The following is a 14,970-nucleotide window of genomic DNA, read 5'->3' on the forward strand; positions in this document are numbered from 1 at the left end:
TGTGGGTAATGACAGGACGTGACTGGAACACCTCAGCACATAGTTATCATCGCTGATATTCACCCTCTGCATTGGGTCTGTGGGGAGCTGGTGTGGGGGCGTTGAGTTCAACTGAAACCTGGTCGGCATTAACGCGGATGAGATTTAAAATGTTGTTAATTTGGAAATTAAACAATATCGAGCAAAATAACAAAGGCTCAATACATGATATTATAGTAATGCATTGTGTAAACACAGGAGGTTTAACACACAAATGATTTGTCAAATGTTATTAAGAGTTTGTCATTCTCTGCTCATAAAGATTAAAACCAACAAAAAGCAAAAATCTGTCTTTACACTTAAAAGAAATAAAAATGTGACATTTACTGTGATGATAATCAATATCTGACAATAACTGAATCCTTGATATGATTTTTTGTGATATCGTCCGGCTCCACATCGTCTCTAAGACTCAGAAAGTCTTTGTCTGTTAGAGGTTATATTTCAGTTGCCATGGTAATCTGATGGATGCAGAGGTCACGTACGAACCACCAAAAAAGACGTAAAGTCACAGAATCAAGTGTCAACGTCCAAAAAGTCCTGAAGCTCATAAATGTTATATCAGATATATGAACCTCACAAATTCAGCTGAAACTCCTGAATACACACATCTCCACTGACACAACACACGAGTGTGTACAAATCAATCCATGACTTCGTTCCTCTAACAATGTTTTAAGATTAAAACCGTTAATTAAAAATGTTGATTGTATTTGTAAGATTATATAAAATGTTACTATCAACTCTTCCTTTCTGTCCTGAGCTGATCAGAGCTCATCCCTGGATCATGTGACCTGTTTTACCTGGCGGTGAACCTGAGGACCTTGGAGATGAGACCGGTCGCCAGGCTGTTGACGTTGGTCTCCGATGGCGTCCGACACAACGCCCCGTCCGAGCGACCCAACTCCGCTTTTTTCTGCTTCCTGCGGAGCTTCCTGCGGTAGAAGACCTCCAGCAGCTCCATGGTTCAATTCAAAATCTTCTTTATTCTGGTTTCTGCTCTTTCGCTCTTTTCAGCTTTTCTCTTAGAAAGTGGCAGCGGCTTCTAATCTATTTTTAAATTTCTACTGAACTCTGCTCAACATGATTTCATTTGTGTAAGAAAACAACTTCTCTACTGGATTCTTACACTTTTATCCACTTCTGCCCAATTTTCTTAAATTATTCTCGTCTTATTTCCTTTTTTGAGTTTTAACCTGAACTTAAATTAAATCGAGACCCTCGTCCTGAATCGAATGAGTCTCTGTGTCTCCTCAATGATCTGTTCCTTTACTTCCTCCGACTCTCCTCTCCTGATCCCGTCTCTTTGCTCCACTTCCAGTTCTGGCACGTCGGACCGAGTCGCGCTGCGTTGGCCCCCGAGCTCGTTAAACAAATGTCGCAATTAAGTGTCATTAGGCCGCCGTACGATAAAAGCATGCGGTAAACATCCTTGGCTTGGTCTGGACGGTGGCTGCTGATGTGTGAGCGAGAGACACAGAGCGTCTGAGGAGAGAGAGAGTGAGAGAGGGAGGGAGGGAATGAGCAGAAAGAGAGGGAGGGAGGATGGAGAGAGATAAGAGCAGTTAGGGAAAAGATTCAGAGGAATGAAGAAACTACAAATGGAGGATAAGAGAGGAAAGGGTGAGAGAGAGGTAAAGGAAAGGGAGGATGAGAGGAAGGGAACGCTGCCGTTCTGTCATTCCTGGTGTGAGATCAAAATGAAATCAGGAACAACTGGAGGAGGAGGTGAAGAAGATGCAATAACAAGTGCAAAGGTGAAAGAGGAAGGGAGGAGTGAAGAAGAGGAGGATGGAGGAGTAAGAAGACAAACAGAGAGAGGGAGGTGTAGAAAACAGTGGATTATTGAGCTGACTGAGACAGAAATGGATTTTGAGGCCGTGGGGGGGGGAGACGTCTCATGATGCAGCATGTGGCTCCGCACTGAACAATGAACTCACTATTATTGACTCTCAGATTATCACCGTCAGACGGACTGAGGTCCCAACACACGGGGACGTGTCGACGGAGACGAGCTGTTAACGAGCTGCATCGTCACTAACGTCCACGACTGAGAGTCATCGGACGTCTGAGAGCTGAGGGGACGGTCGGAGCAGAGTGTCCTGAGGCCCGACAGTCAAACAACCACAGACATCAGACTGTAAATGTGTCTCAGACTCATCAAGATGAATGAGTCTCTGGGAAAAAATCACAAGACTCATCTCTGGTGCAGCTAAATATTAATTAGGCCTCCAGTTTATACGCTGCCATCATTGTGTGTGTGTGTGTGTGTGTGTGTGCGTGTGCAGGGTGTGTCTCTCTGAACAGAGACCTTATCTGTTGCCGTGGGAAACTGTTCCTCCGGCCCATAATAATAATAATAATAATCTGTCTTATCTACTCAGAAACTAAAAGTGGAGCGAGAGTGGAAGCATGAAATCACCTCGAGGATTGTGGGAACTCGTTAAGGTGAAACCTCACGTCTGTTTATTAAAGTATTATTTTCATAAATACATCGTCATTACATTATTTAACTCTTTCTGTTCGACTGCAGGGAACCAGAGGATCAACACTGGTTCTACCTCAACTTGACTAACGACCCCTGGTGTTGAGGTTCCTTCTTGGAACCACCGGACACGAGGAAGCTCATCGTCGGTCCTGGGATCTTTTCAAGGTCCCTGGAACATCAAGGACCAAAGTACACAAACACACACTCGACTGCATCGACAGACTACAACTCCCAAATTGATTTACGAGTCTGGTAACACGCAAACTTACACTACACTCAGTGTGTGTGTGTGTGTGTGTGTTTTTATTATGTGATGTCATTTTAGAAGAATGTGGTGATTCAAAGAGGAAAGAAATGAAAGGAATGAAAAGAGTGGAACGGAAATGAGAGAAGATAAGAGGAGGAACAGAACAGACCATAAAAGAGAGGAGAGGAAAGAAGATGACGAGGAGGAGAGGGAAGAAGAGTTCAAGACGAAAGTGAACGAAGGGGAGAGAGGAAGTCAGTCTGTCCTCTTCAGATTAACACCCAGCCTCATGGGGCACCCCCCACCCTCCGTCCTTCAGCCACCCCTCTCCTCGCTGGTATCTGATAACCGCCCCCGGCCCGGGGGATTGTGGGAGAATGGAGTCATTTAGCCTGTTTATCTGATTCCATGGGACCAACAGGGGGTTCGGTCTCAGCAGGATTCACGTTAAACACACAGGAAGAGGCTGTAACTGTCCACACGGCCTTTCACAATAAGAGCTTTATATCCAGGAGCAGTGAGGTCAAACAACACGATGAGGAGCAAAGAGAGAAGTCGAGGCTGACAACCAGAAAAACCAACAACAGTAGCTCCCCCCAGAGGCTGTGGTGGACATTACACACACACACGCTTGTTGGGACGCTGCACTTCCAGATTTCCATGATCCCAAACATGCACCTGCATTTAACGTGAAACAGAAAACAGTGAGAGAAGCTGCAGAGCGATGCAGACCCTGAGCCTCAGCTCACGTCTCAGCTCTGTAACTTCACTGTGGAACTCAGGAATTATGTTTTGCCTCGTTGGTCTTGTTTTGGTCCCAACTAGAGCAAGAAAAGGACCCAAGAAGGTAAAAACAACACACACACACACACACACACACACTCTGTGTAAACTCAGTCCGCACAGACAAACAGTCTATAAATACTCTGCCAGTTTCAACCTAATATGGAGATCAACTCCTTCAGAGAGTGTGTGTCAGAGCGAGAGTCTCTCCGACTTGTAAAATATATATTTTCTTCTGTTTATTGGATATTTCTGTCTGATGTAAAGTTTTGGTTTTTTTTTCAAGATGAATAAAGTTGTTAAAAAAAGAAAGGAAGTAAAAATCCTCTGGAATCATTGATTTTTTTTTTTTAAACCATATATAAAATATTCAGATCCAGTTTTCTGAATAATATTTTGTTAAATATATCAAAACAATCTAAAGATATAAATAATATTGTGAGGTGGTTACCATGGTAACCTGGGCTGAAACTTTGTTTTCCTGTTGATCTGCGATTGACCCCAACACACAACACTAATAAATCCTCTGACCACACACACACACACACACACACACACACACACACAGGAAGCACAGGAAGGACATCCTATCAACCTGTCACTCGTTTGACATCACTTCCTGTTTAATCCCGCTGTGTGTGTGAGACCAACAGGAAACTGGAGGGAACCGTTATCATGTGTCGGACAGGAAGTCGCCACAGTGACAGCGTAGCTGCAACCAACCCTCTGAAAGGGAATGAACCCATCTGTGACCTGCTCGCCATCTTGTACCTTTCGTACTGTCACAGTTTTAAAATGTCCAGAGCGTCGAACAGTGCAGCTGAGGTTCGTCACATATCGACTGATCGGTGCAGAACATCGTCACGATGACAATGTTGACTTGAAAACTGCTGTTACCTGTTCTTAATGCGTAGTTGGACTCCTCCTCCTGAACATGTTCTGCTGTGGTGGGACGACGCAGGCGGTGGTTGTTGTTGTTGTTGTTGTTGTTGTTGTCGTTGTGGTGATGGGGGAGGAGAAGGGAGAGAGGGAAGAGAGGGAGGTGTGTCTCTGATGAATCCTGGAACAAACTCCCTGAGGAGAAAGACAGAAAATACAAATGTCATTGATGAGAAATTCCTGCAGCTCAGTTGTTTTACACTCGTGTGTCGACACGTTATTTAAATGAGTCTAAGATGGTGAATAACTTTTATATATGAATATATTGAGAACTACTGAATGACAGGACTCATCTTTGACAAACACATTTAACGCCTACTTAGATTTTTGAATTTGGCCCATGTCCCATTTGCTAACATGGAGTGGGTGGGGTTTATGACCTTCCCTGCAGCCAGCCACCAGGGGGCGATCAATACGCCTCCACTTTTGGGAGCTGACACGTTGTCCGTCTTTAAATATTCCATATACACGCTGCCAAAATAAAGGACGAGGTCCGACCGGTTCAAACAGGAACATCTGGTCTCATCATTATCACATCAGTTATTAATGCTGTTCACCACAGCGGCCTACAGGGGGCGCTCAGGCAGCTGCAGTTCAAGGGCAGAGGAACTTTTACTTAAATACTTTCAAGACTGTTTTCAGCCTCGACACCTTCTTGTCGCTGGCATTTTCCTTCGGGGGGGAAATGATGAGGTCATAGTTTAGGCACCAAATATCAACCAGTCACTTTAAAATTCTCTTTTCTAACTTTCACCCTCAGAATTTATAGTTTCCAGTGAAAAGGTGCTCAGTGTCTGTTTGAAAGTGTGTCCTCCCTCCACCCGACGTTCAAACACACAGGTGAATAAAGAAACACAATACACAACTTATAAAAGCACACACACACAGGAACACACCCACGCTTCTGTTATTCACCGAGGACATTCCACTGCGGTGTATTCAGAGAGACATCAAAACACACACAGGTAAACACATAAAGGCCCATTAAGGTGAAACCTGTCGGGCAGGTCAGAGGAATGTGCGGCAGCCACAACTCCCTGGAATCACCAGAACAGAAGAGTCACATACCGACGCATCTCGACACAACACACACACACACACACACAACATAACGTCCCGCACTCAGTCAGTCCGTGTGTGAGACGGGTACGAGACGACGAGCAGCTCAAAGACGGGTTCATGCCCTTTAATGGGTTTGAATGAGGCATAACCGTCACTGCGCTGACTTCCTGTCCGATAGATGATAATGGTTCCTTCCAGTTTCCAGTCAGACACACACACACACACACACACACACACAAACACACACCCTGTTTAACAGTAGCGTTCAGCCGATTCAAACACCTTCATACCTTTAACCAACACTCACACTGCACCTGAACGCATCATCAGCACCTCATCATCCACTCCTCTTCCTCTTCCTCTTCCTCACCATTTCATTTGGTCATGATGACATCAGGGCAGCTTCAGATCCATAAGGTGCAACAGAGCCCGTTAAAGAAAACTTAGAGAGACACCGCTGACCCGGCTCCTTACCGTCCGTCAGTCTTCAGGATTTATGAGACGTCTCTGTTGCAGTTCAGTGATTTGCTCTGTTTGCTCCGTGGTTTGTTTCATGCAACTGAATTTCTCCCTCTGGGACGAATGAACGGACTCACTGACTAAACTGCAGCACGTTCGACCCCAGAAGTTTCTTAACCCCGTTTCCACCGGTCAAAGTTTCTCTGCGATGTGATTGGACCCAATCATCATCATTCACTTCTGTAGCAGAGACGGGTTCTTATCAGCTCCGCCTCTTGTCGGCAGTGATGGAAACACGACATCAACTCAAAATAGCAATAAGCTTCCAAACGTTCTCAAACAACCAGGAGTGTAAATGATGCCTTTAACGGTCCATCTCTAGAAATACACACAACCTCCTGCATTTACCACGAACAGACATCGAAGGATGTTCTTCATACACAAGCGTCCATTACAAACATTGTTTTCTAGTGAAAAGATTTTCCAGATGAGTCTTTAAAAAGTCACTGTGTGAACGGATCTCGCTGCTACACAAAGTCTTAAATACACACACACACACACACACACACACACACACAGCGAGCAGTTGCCCTGGAAACAGTATCGTGGCGGTCTGTCCCTGTAATGACTTCTTCCTCTTCTTTTTTTTGAGCAGAGAAACTCAAACATTCATTCGGCTCGATTACGTCAACCAACAACAAAAGGGCACAAAAACACAGGAGATGAATGGAGGAAGACAAAGAGAGGGAGAGGGGGGGAGGGAGGGAGGGAGGGAGGGGGGGGGGGCAGATGGGGGCACCTACACAACAGTGATCAAAACTTGCAGGAAGACAAAGTGTTCAAATTCCTCTTGGACCTCGTTCGTCACCGAGCACATGACCAGATTCAATCCAGTCTGAAAAAAATGTGTTTATTAAAAAAACGCTAAATGTTTTAATCTGAGTTCCACAAAAACATTTTCTTTCTCCTGTTGTGTTTTGGTGAAATTCACTTCAGGTGAAACACTGACGTGAAAACATTATTATTAAAAGCTTCAGTCGTCAAATCGACAACCTCACGAATGAATGTAAAGAAGCCAGAGGTCAAAGGTCACAGCACCTTGACAACAGCTCCAACAAATATTCCTGCTATCTCACAGATCCCTGTTATTATGCCTCACACACACACACACACACACTCACCTCCTGCTCTTCAGTCGACTTCATATTTGTACATTTGTGAGTAGAACTCTTTGTTCAGAAGAGTTGAACATCAGCACGTCTTTATTTTGACCTCGTTCTGTGACTGCAGGTCACTTTCACAGCCTCGGACAGAAACGCTGCATCATCCGGCTTCACCACAGACGCAACGGTCCGTTCCAAACAGACACGTTTAGAACGGACATGAGTCTGAAAACAACTGATCGTGATCGATCTCGCTGGTTTTAGTCAGATTTTCATCAGGACTGACTGAGGGAGAGACGTGTGCTGATGTTCTGTGGTCGGTTTCACATTGTTTCAGACCAAGTATTTGCAAATACTGAGAGCAGTGGAGGAAGTGGCCACCAAACCTGCTTTGCACAATACAAACTGACAAACTGACTGAGTCTGTAAATCCTCCACATCCCGTCTGTCGCCGGCTCTTTAGATTCCTGACGGAGTTGGAACACGGCAGCATGAGCTCCAGCTGCTGGGTGTTTGTTTTCATGTGGAGCAGATGTTACAGATGTTTGGGTTTCCTAAACTCTGGGTTTTATCTAAAAAAATATCTGGTGAATGATCTCAAATTAAAAATCATGAATCTGATAACAAAAAAAATCAAATATTCATCACTGGGATCAGATTAAGACACAGGTCACAAATCATTCAGGGTTTACCCTCTGATTCTAGATGCCGATTCATTATGGAAATAATGAATAGTTATTCATTCACTTAGCACATGAGCTTTCAAAGGTTTTATTTGGCTCAGCTGTTAGAAAGTACATCATCAGTTTGTCCAACATGATGTGAAAGACAGGATCTATTCCGACCAGCAGGCGCCTCGTGAACGTGTGCATGTGAAACGTTACACCACGGAAAAGTGCAAAGTGCTGGGAATTAGATGACAACACGCAGGTGAAGCAGCTGCAAGGTGCAACGTAAGGAGGATTAATACACGGGAGGAATTCACACACAACACAACACGCTGAACTAATTTAACGTCTTATTTTACATGTGCATAACACACACACACACACACACACACTTCTATCTTAGTGGGGACACTCAATGACATAATGCATTCCAAAGCCGCTCACACTAACTTGAACCATCCAAACTAAATGTCTGACCCAAACCTGAACCTCGTTCTAACCCTGAACCAGGTCTTCGCCCTCAAACAGTCCATGTATGGAGCGAGACAAGTGACATCACACATCTATGGTAGGGACGTGGCTAGGTTAGCTTAGCATAAAGACTGGAAACCAAGGGAAACTGTTAGCCTGATTCTGTCCAAAGGTCAAACATGTTCAGTTCCTCCAGATTAAAATAAGCTCAGTGTCTGTGACCGTCTGAGCCTTTAGGGGCATTTACATGCAGGAACTATCTCCTGACAAACAGCGGCGTATCCATCCGCCTGCTCTGTACCCTTGTCTCCGCTTGTCTCCCGGCAACGTCACCGTGACGACAAGACTGTGGTGAGTCTGCAGCCATCTGTTGTTTCCCATTAAAAACTTCCCCTGAAGCCACGACTGTCCTGGTCTGACAGCCCCGAACGGGCCAGAGCCGGGTCACACGTGGTCTGATATACATCGCTGGAGGCCCCCAGGGGCCCGACACTCAGGGGCCCAACACTGAGGGGCCCGACACTGAGGGGCCCGACACTGAGGGGCCGTCACACGTGCTCAGAAAAATAGAAAGTAAATGGAAAAGTCTTGTGGCTTTGCAGTTTTTAATAAAAGTTGCTATTAAAACAAAACTTGAAGCCTGTGAAATCCTGGAAGGACCGAATAGAAATAATATTATTTATCATGATGTTGATTTTTATAACGAGTAAAGTCTGTTGTGTCATGGTCCATGTAGGAAACACACACACACACACACACCACACACACACACACACACACACACACACTTACAGCTCTGATGTGCAGATCCCCAGAAAACCACCCAGGTTGTTTTCAGCTTGTTGTAAAAACGCTAACATATTTGTTCTGTCTCTCTGTCTCTCCCTCTCTCTCTCTGTCTCTCCCTCTCTCTCTCAGTCTGTTTCTCTCTGTGTCACTTTACCTCTCTGCTCTCAGCCAATCAGAGCTCAGCAGCAGGTACGGAGGAGAGAGGAAGTCAGGTGGACGGACAAACAGGTGAGGTGAGCGAGGCGGGGTCTGACTGACAGGTGTGTTTGGTGTCGACATCACACACACACACACAAGCTAACACCTGTTACAGAAACTCACACGCAATGCATTCAATACCTCACACACACACACACACACACACACAGACTTTGGCCTTGTGCTTCCGTGATCATCATGTTGATTCAATAAATCTTTATTGTTCCTGCGAGGCTCAGAGGAGAAGTGATAAACGAGAGGACCGGACACTCAGAGTGTCAGAGAGTTTAAAATATCACGTTCAGATAAAACCTCCAAATATAAAACATATAGATACTGATGGTAACAAAGGTCGTGACTTCAACAGACATCTGCTTTATGGTTCTTCACCACAAACCTGCTGAGCGGAGTTCTGAAACAAAGACCTCGTAGTTAAATCTACAGAAACACTGAATCATCCAATCGTAGCTGAAATCATTTTCCTGGTTAATATTTCCCACGGTAACAGCGAGCGCCACCAATCACAGCCATTGCTTTTACACCTGAAGGATTGTGGGTAGTGTAGTGCTCAGTTGATTTCACACAGACTTGCTGTATGAAATGTGCTGAGTCGACCACGGATGGTTAAAACATTACGGCTGATAATGAGAATCTTTACTTCCTGATCCACACAGTTGAGTTTCATGTGTCTCAGGTCTGCAGCCTCAGACTTCGACCTGCTGCACGTTTCACTGCACATCCGCACCAACGTGCAGAACCAAACCGATCAGCCCCAAAACAGCCGCTCGTTTTTCAGCTGGAGATTCTCACGCCGTCCGCTCCTCGCCACGCCTTCCCACAGAGGCCACGTTTGCTGGTCGTCCTGTGTGAAGTCTAAAGTCCTGTATTGTGTCATGCCTCTCACACGTCTTCCAGTAAACACAAGCTGCCGCAGTAGCAACAGCAGCCTCGCTCGCAGTCACACCCCAAACCCAAACACATACCTGGCTGAGTACCTGGCATCAGCCTGAAACTCTGAGAGATGCTCAGCGACACTTTCTCCCTGTGTTCTCTGTTCGATAACGTGATCGATTACATGGAGTCTGCAAAGTGGTGACCCCCCCCCCCGACCTCTCGACTAAACGGTTACAGATGTTGCTCTCTGATTGGATGTCGGGTGTTTTGCTTGAAGTGTGTGTGTGTGTCTCTGTGTGTGTGTGTGTGCGTGTGTGTGTGTGTGGTAGAGATCATCAAGCTTCTTATCAATAAATGATTTACCAGGATCCAAAAACATCAGAATGATTTATTGAAAGGTGTTTTCTCCTCCCTGCCAAACTTCCTGCTCATTGTTGATCTTCAACCAGGGAGATTTCAAATATTCTCTCTCTCACCACACACACACACACACACACACACACACACACACACACACACACACCAAGTCACTACAGGTCAGTTTTGCGGACATGAGACTTACATTAATTTCCTAACATCGTACCCTAAACTGACCTTAACCACTGACCCCAAAATCAGCTTTTCCCCAAATGGGGACACAGCTTTTGTCCCCAGTTGGACGAGGCGTCCCCAATTAACCGGTCTTCGGTCTGAAATTTGTCCCCAACACACACACATGGGTTCCGCTACTTGGCCTAAATCTGACGGCTGCTGACAAAGTCCTGAGTTTCTGGTTGTTCCAACTCAACCCTCGACTGTGGGTTAAAACCTGTCGTTTCCATTTCAGGCCACTTTCTCCGTCCGTTCCACTTCCCCCCACCCCCCCCCCCCCCAAGTCTGAAGATGTCTCCTCCACTATCAGTTTATATAAAATGTTCCTATTGGATGAAGTCTAATGTCAAACGTCTTGACACTGGTGAAACACGCACAGGACTCGGAGCTGGTGCGTCTCTGTCTGAGTTAGATATGAACGTACATGAGCGTAGACACTACAGTGTCCTGCTGCTTGGCACTTTATCTACAAGCTGACCTTCGGGGACAGAAAGGAGAATAAGTGGAATTGGACAGACACGGTTCTCCTGGTGGTGCACAGATGTAATGTGAGAGGATGGTCAAAGCTCCTCAACAGCTGCAAACTGAGAAAAAGATAAAATGGCTAGTTTTGACGTGTAATTGTTGTTGTGCAATCACAAGGTCAACGCCTCCGACACACACATGACCTGATCTCCTCCGGCTCCTGCTTCAGATGAGAAAGTCTTAAACTGGAGTTCATGACTGGAGCAGTATCTGTCAGATTCACGTGGTTTCTATCTTAGGTCAGTTCTTAGTTTCAGTTCATCACACACACACACACACACGTCACGTACCTGCGGACCATGAGCTTCAGAGTCTTGTACGATCCTTTCACCAGAGTAATGGCCTCCTGTCTGTATCCCGTCAGCTCCACATCATTAATAACGATGATCTCATCTCCCACCAACAGAGGCTGCTCCAACGTGTCGGCCTTACCGCCCTCCTCCACCTGCACGCACACACACACACACACACACACACACACACTACTGAGAAGATGTCGATGTTTATGTGAATTTCCAGTTAATTGTCGGAGGCTCATGACGCAGCTTCTTCTTGGTTCTGTGAGCTGAACATGTTCTGGATCGGTCTATGTACTGGAAACACACTGTGATGAAACGTGTTGAGTCACACTCACTGTTATCAGGGTTTCCATTGTTGTGGAAGGTTGGAAACACTTGTGGTGTGTGTGGGGGGGGGGGGGGGGGACATTTTAAAAGTAGCACAGAAGCATTTGTATCTGATTGATTTCATCTTATAACACTCACTGTGTATTTTCTTTGTATCTGCCGTGAGCTTTTATATAACATTTAGCCTCCCACCTATAGTCGTGATGAGTTATTTCTAATGTTGTTTCTGTAAAGGAGCAAATCTCTACTATGTAAGAGCACAGACTGTAAATACAGATGTTTCCACTTCCTCCCCTTGTGGTTAAATGACTGAATATCATGATGTTTTAATATCATCAAATAACTAAATGGTGTAAGAATCATAATATCACACACACACACACACACACACACGCACAGTATATCATCTTGACTTTATCAGTGTTGCTGATGATGCCTCTTTACAGCCTGTCAGAGCAGTGTGTGTGTGTGTGTGTGTGTGTGTGTGTGTGTGTGTGTGTGTGTGTGTGTGTGTGTGTGTGTGTGCAGCAGTACCAGACTGTAGCTGCGTCTGTGTGTTTAAGGTCATTTGTCTTGTTGTCTGTGAGATAAGCTCAACCAAATCCTCAGTATGTCGTCAAAATGTCTCCGCGCAGACGTCACCAGCTCAGACTGGATCGCTGCACATTCGACTGATGAGCTGAAACACATGTTTTCTTTTGTGAAGTCAGAATTCACACGAGCTGCTGCGTTGCTCAAAGTCGGTTCCTCAGATGTGAGTCACTTGTCTGAGAGGGAGACATTAAGCTCAAACTTTGTCAAACGACATCCTTTCTTAAACTCAAGAGATGTCGGGTGTTTACAACCATCGCAAAGTGTCTTTATTAAACGTTTTTACAAACTTTTCCTGCGATCGACAAAAGCCTGATGAAGCACTGTTCTGAAATATTAAACCCCCGCCCATGTGGGATGTTATAACAACTGCCAAGAATTTCTGTCAGGGTGTGTCTGACCCTCCTCTGACTTACAGCATGTGTTCGTTTTCAACAAAAGCAGCAAGTGTTCAGGCCCCGAGGCTGCAGCTCCACAGATCTCTAACAAAAACTCTTAACAATCATTTATCCGCAGTCTGAGCGACTCCGCTCCGGAACAATAATTGACCAAAAAAAAACCGAAGTCAGATTCGTGTTAAAGCTGTTTTCGAGTGAATCTACATCAGTGGTTTGAGAAGAATGACGGAAATGAAACATCATCTCAGACCTGTGAGAGAAAATCTAAACTGTTCCTGCAGAACAATCACACGCCTGCACTGTTTGACTTATTCAGGAATAAATATACCCAAATAAGGCCGGCCGAGTGTGTGTGTGTGTGTGTGTGTGGTGTTGCAGCTGAAATGAATTATCCTGCAGATGGAGATATCCAAACAGAGCACCTCAGCCTGTTCATACCGTGACTGAAACAACATGCCTCCTCTAATCAATGAGGACTGTGTGATCTCTTCCTTCCTGCATAGATTCATCTGAAGGATGTTTTCAGCTGAATATCTCCAGGATTTCTCAGAGACGTCCCGGAGAGTTCCTGGTTAAGACCATGTGGTCGGAGATCTTTACTCCTCAGTCTGTCTCTGTGTTTCCTGTTTCTCACCATCTGACATAGAGAAAATCAAATATATACACAAACAACTTGAGATTGGCTCCACCCCCCTCATATAGATGATGGACAGATAAAGGATGAATAGAGAGTCGAGTCGAGTTCCAAAACACGGGATCAGTTTTTGAGTTAGTTTTGTTTTCGTATTGTAATTTATTCGCTGAAGAGTTTTGTCTGACGTGCGTACGTCCTGTCGTCATCACCCACGGTCGGTGTCACCCGACCAGTTTGATACCAGTCATGAGACCTTCAGATTAAGACTCATTAAGACTCTTTAACCTGAGCTGAAGCCTGGATTAACAGAAATCTTCACTGTGACCTCTGACCCCAACTCTCAACCACAACAACACGGATGATAAACAAGCTGAAATATGTTCACGCTGCAATAACAAGTTAGACATCACATGTTTGACTGGTTCACCGGAGACAGAGAGACGATGTCAGGTCCCTTCATCTCATCGTTCATCCTCAGAAGAAGCTCATTTATTCTTTCTCTCAAGAATCAAAGAAAACCAAAACTCAGTCGAGCTCAGAATATTTACCCTCCTGGATTTTCTTCTGTATTATATTCACAACTTTTGTTCCAAGCTCATCTTCATAAATCAACACTTTGTACTCACGTTACTGAAAATGTTTTTAAAAGACAGTTTGTAAAAGGGCAACTCTAGATTCTCATATAAGTAAAATGAGCTAAAACACAGGCGGTTCCACTCCAGCTAAATGTCGAGCGTGTTCGTCCTCCGAGGCCGAACATTCCCTTAAATCTGCACCAAATTACACACACGTACGTTTTACGTAGAAAAATATCCAGATTCTTTAATAATTATCTTCAAAATCTGTGAAAATCTCTCAACGTTAAAGAAAGTGATCATTTCTGGATCCGCCCGTCTCGATCCCAGAGTTCTTTCTTTAAACATGACCTCCATGGCAGAGGTAGTTACCCTCTCATCATAGTCCTCACATCCCTCCGCCAAGCAGTCACACTGCAGTTTATACCCACGTCTGTCCAGACTCAAACGTTTGTAGTGAAACATTTATAGAAATGTACCAAAAAGGTATTATAACGTCTGAGTTTCAGATCTTTGACGACTGCATTCTAACCAGTTAACGGATGTTTGTGCCTAATTTGAAGATGGCATTCCTGAGATATCAGAGTCGAGAGAACGAGACGGAGGAACAGACGGCTGTTGCCAAAAATCAGTATTATGGACAGAGAACCAAAAGAAAAAATAGTTGCAGTAAGAGACAGAGGGAAACGAAGGCAGAGGAATGAACGAGACAGACAGAAGAATGAAGGTGTAATGTTAAATCCACAGACTCTGTTGAACCAGCAAACACAGAGTTGTTGTTGGGTCAAACCCGGACAAGTGTGCTCAAACTCATCAGCACAAAATAAAAG

At 44.9% G+C, this 14,970-nt stretch overlaps 1 protein-coding gene across 3 annotated transcripts in view; it reads right to left on the reverse strand.

Moving 5' to 3' along the window:
• The window catches only part of shroom3 (shroom family member 3), a 32,748-nt gene that overhangs the window by 15,503 nt on the left and 2,275 nt on the right, over positions 1 to 14,970 (reverse strand). The window contains exons 2-3 of one of the 3 annotated variants that reach the window (XM_069513692.1): positions 11,607 to 11,761; positions 4,455 to 4,631 (exon numbers count right to left, since the gene is read on the reverse strand). In XM_069513692.1, coding sequence (XP_069369793.1) covers positions 4,455 to 4,631; positions 11,607 to 11,761 — 332 coding nt within the window. Of the gene's footprint in view, positions 1 to 842; positions 2,299 to 4,454; positions 4,632 to 9,111; positions 9,195 to 11,606; positions 11,762 to 14,970 lie in introns of those variants that run through there. The other 2 variants (XM_069513693.1, XM_069513694.1) reach the window with 2 other exon arrangements.

Source organism: Paralichthys olivaceus, chromosome 18, assembly GCF_024713975.1.
Source record: "Paralichthys olivaceus isolate ysfri-2021 chromosome 18, ASM2471397v2, whole genome shotgun sequence".
Classification (NCBI taxonomy): domain Eukaryota; kingdom Metazoa; phylum Chordata; class Actinopteri; order Pleuronectiformes; family Paralichthyidae; genus Paralichthys; species Paralichthys olivaceus.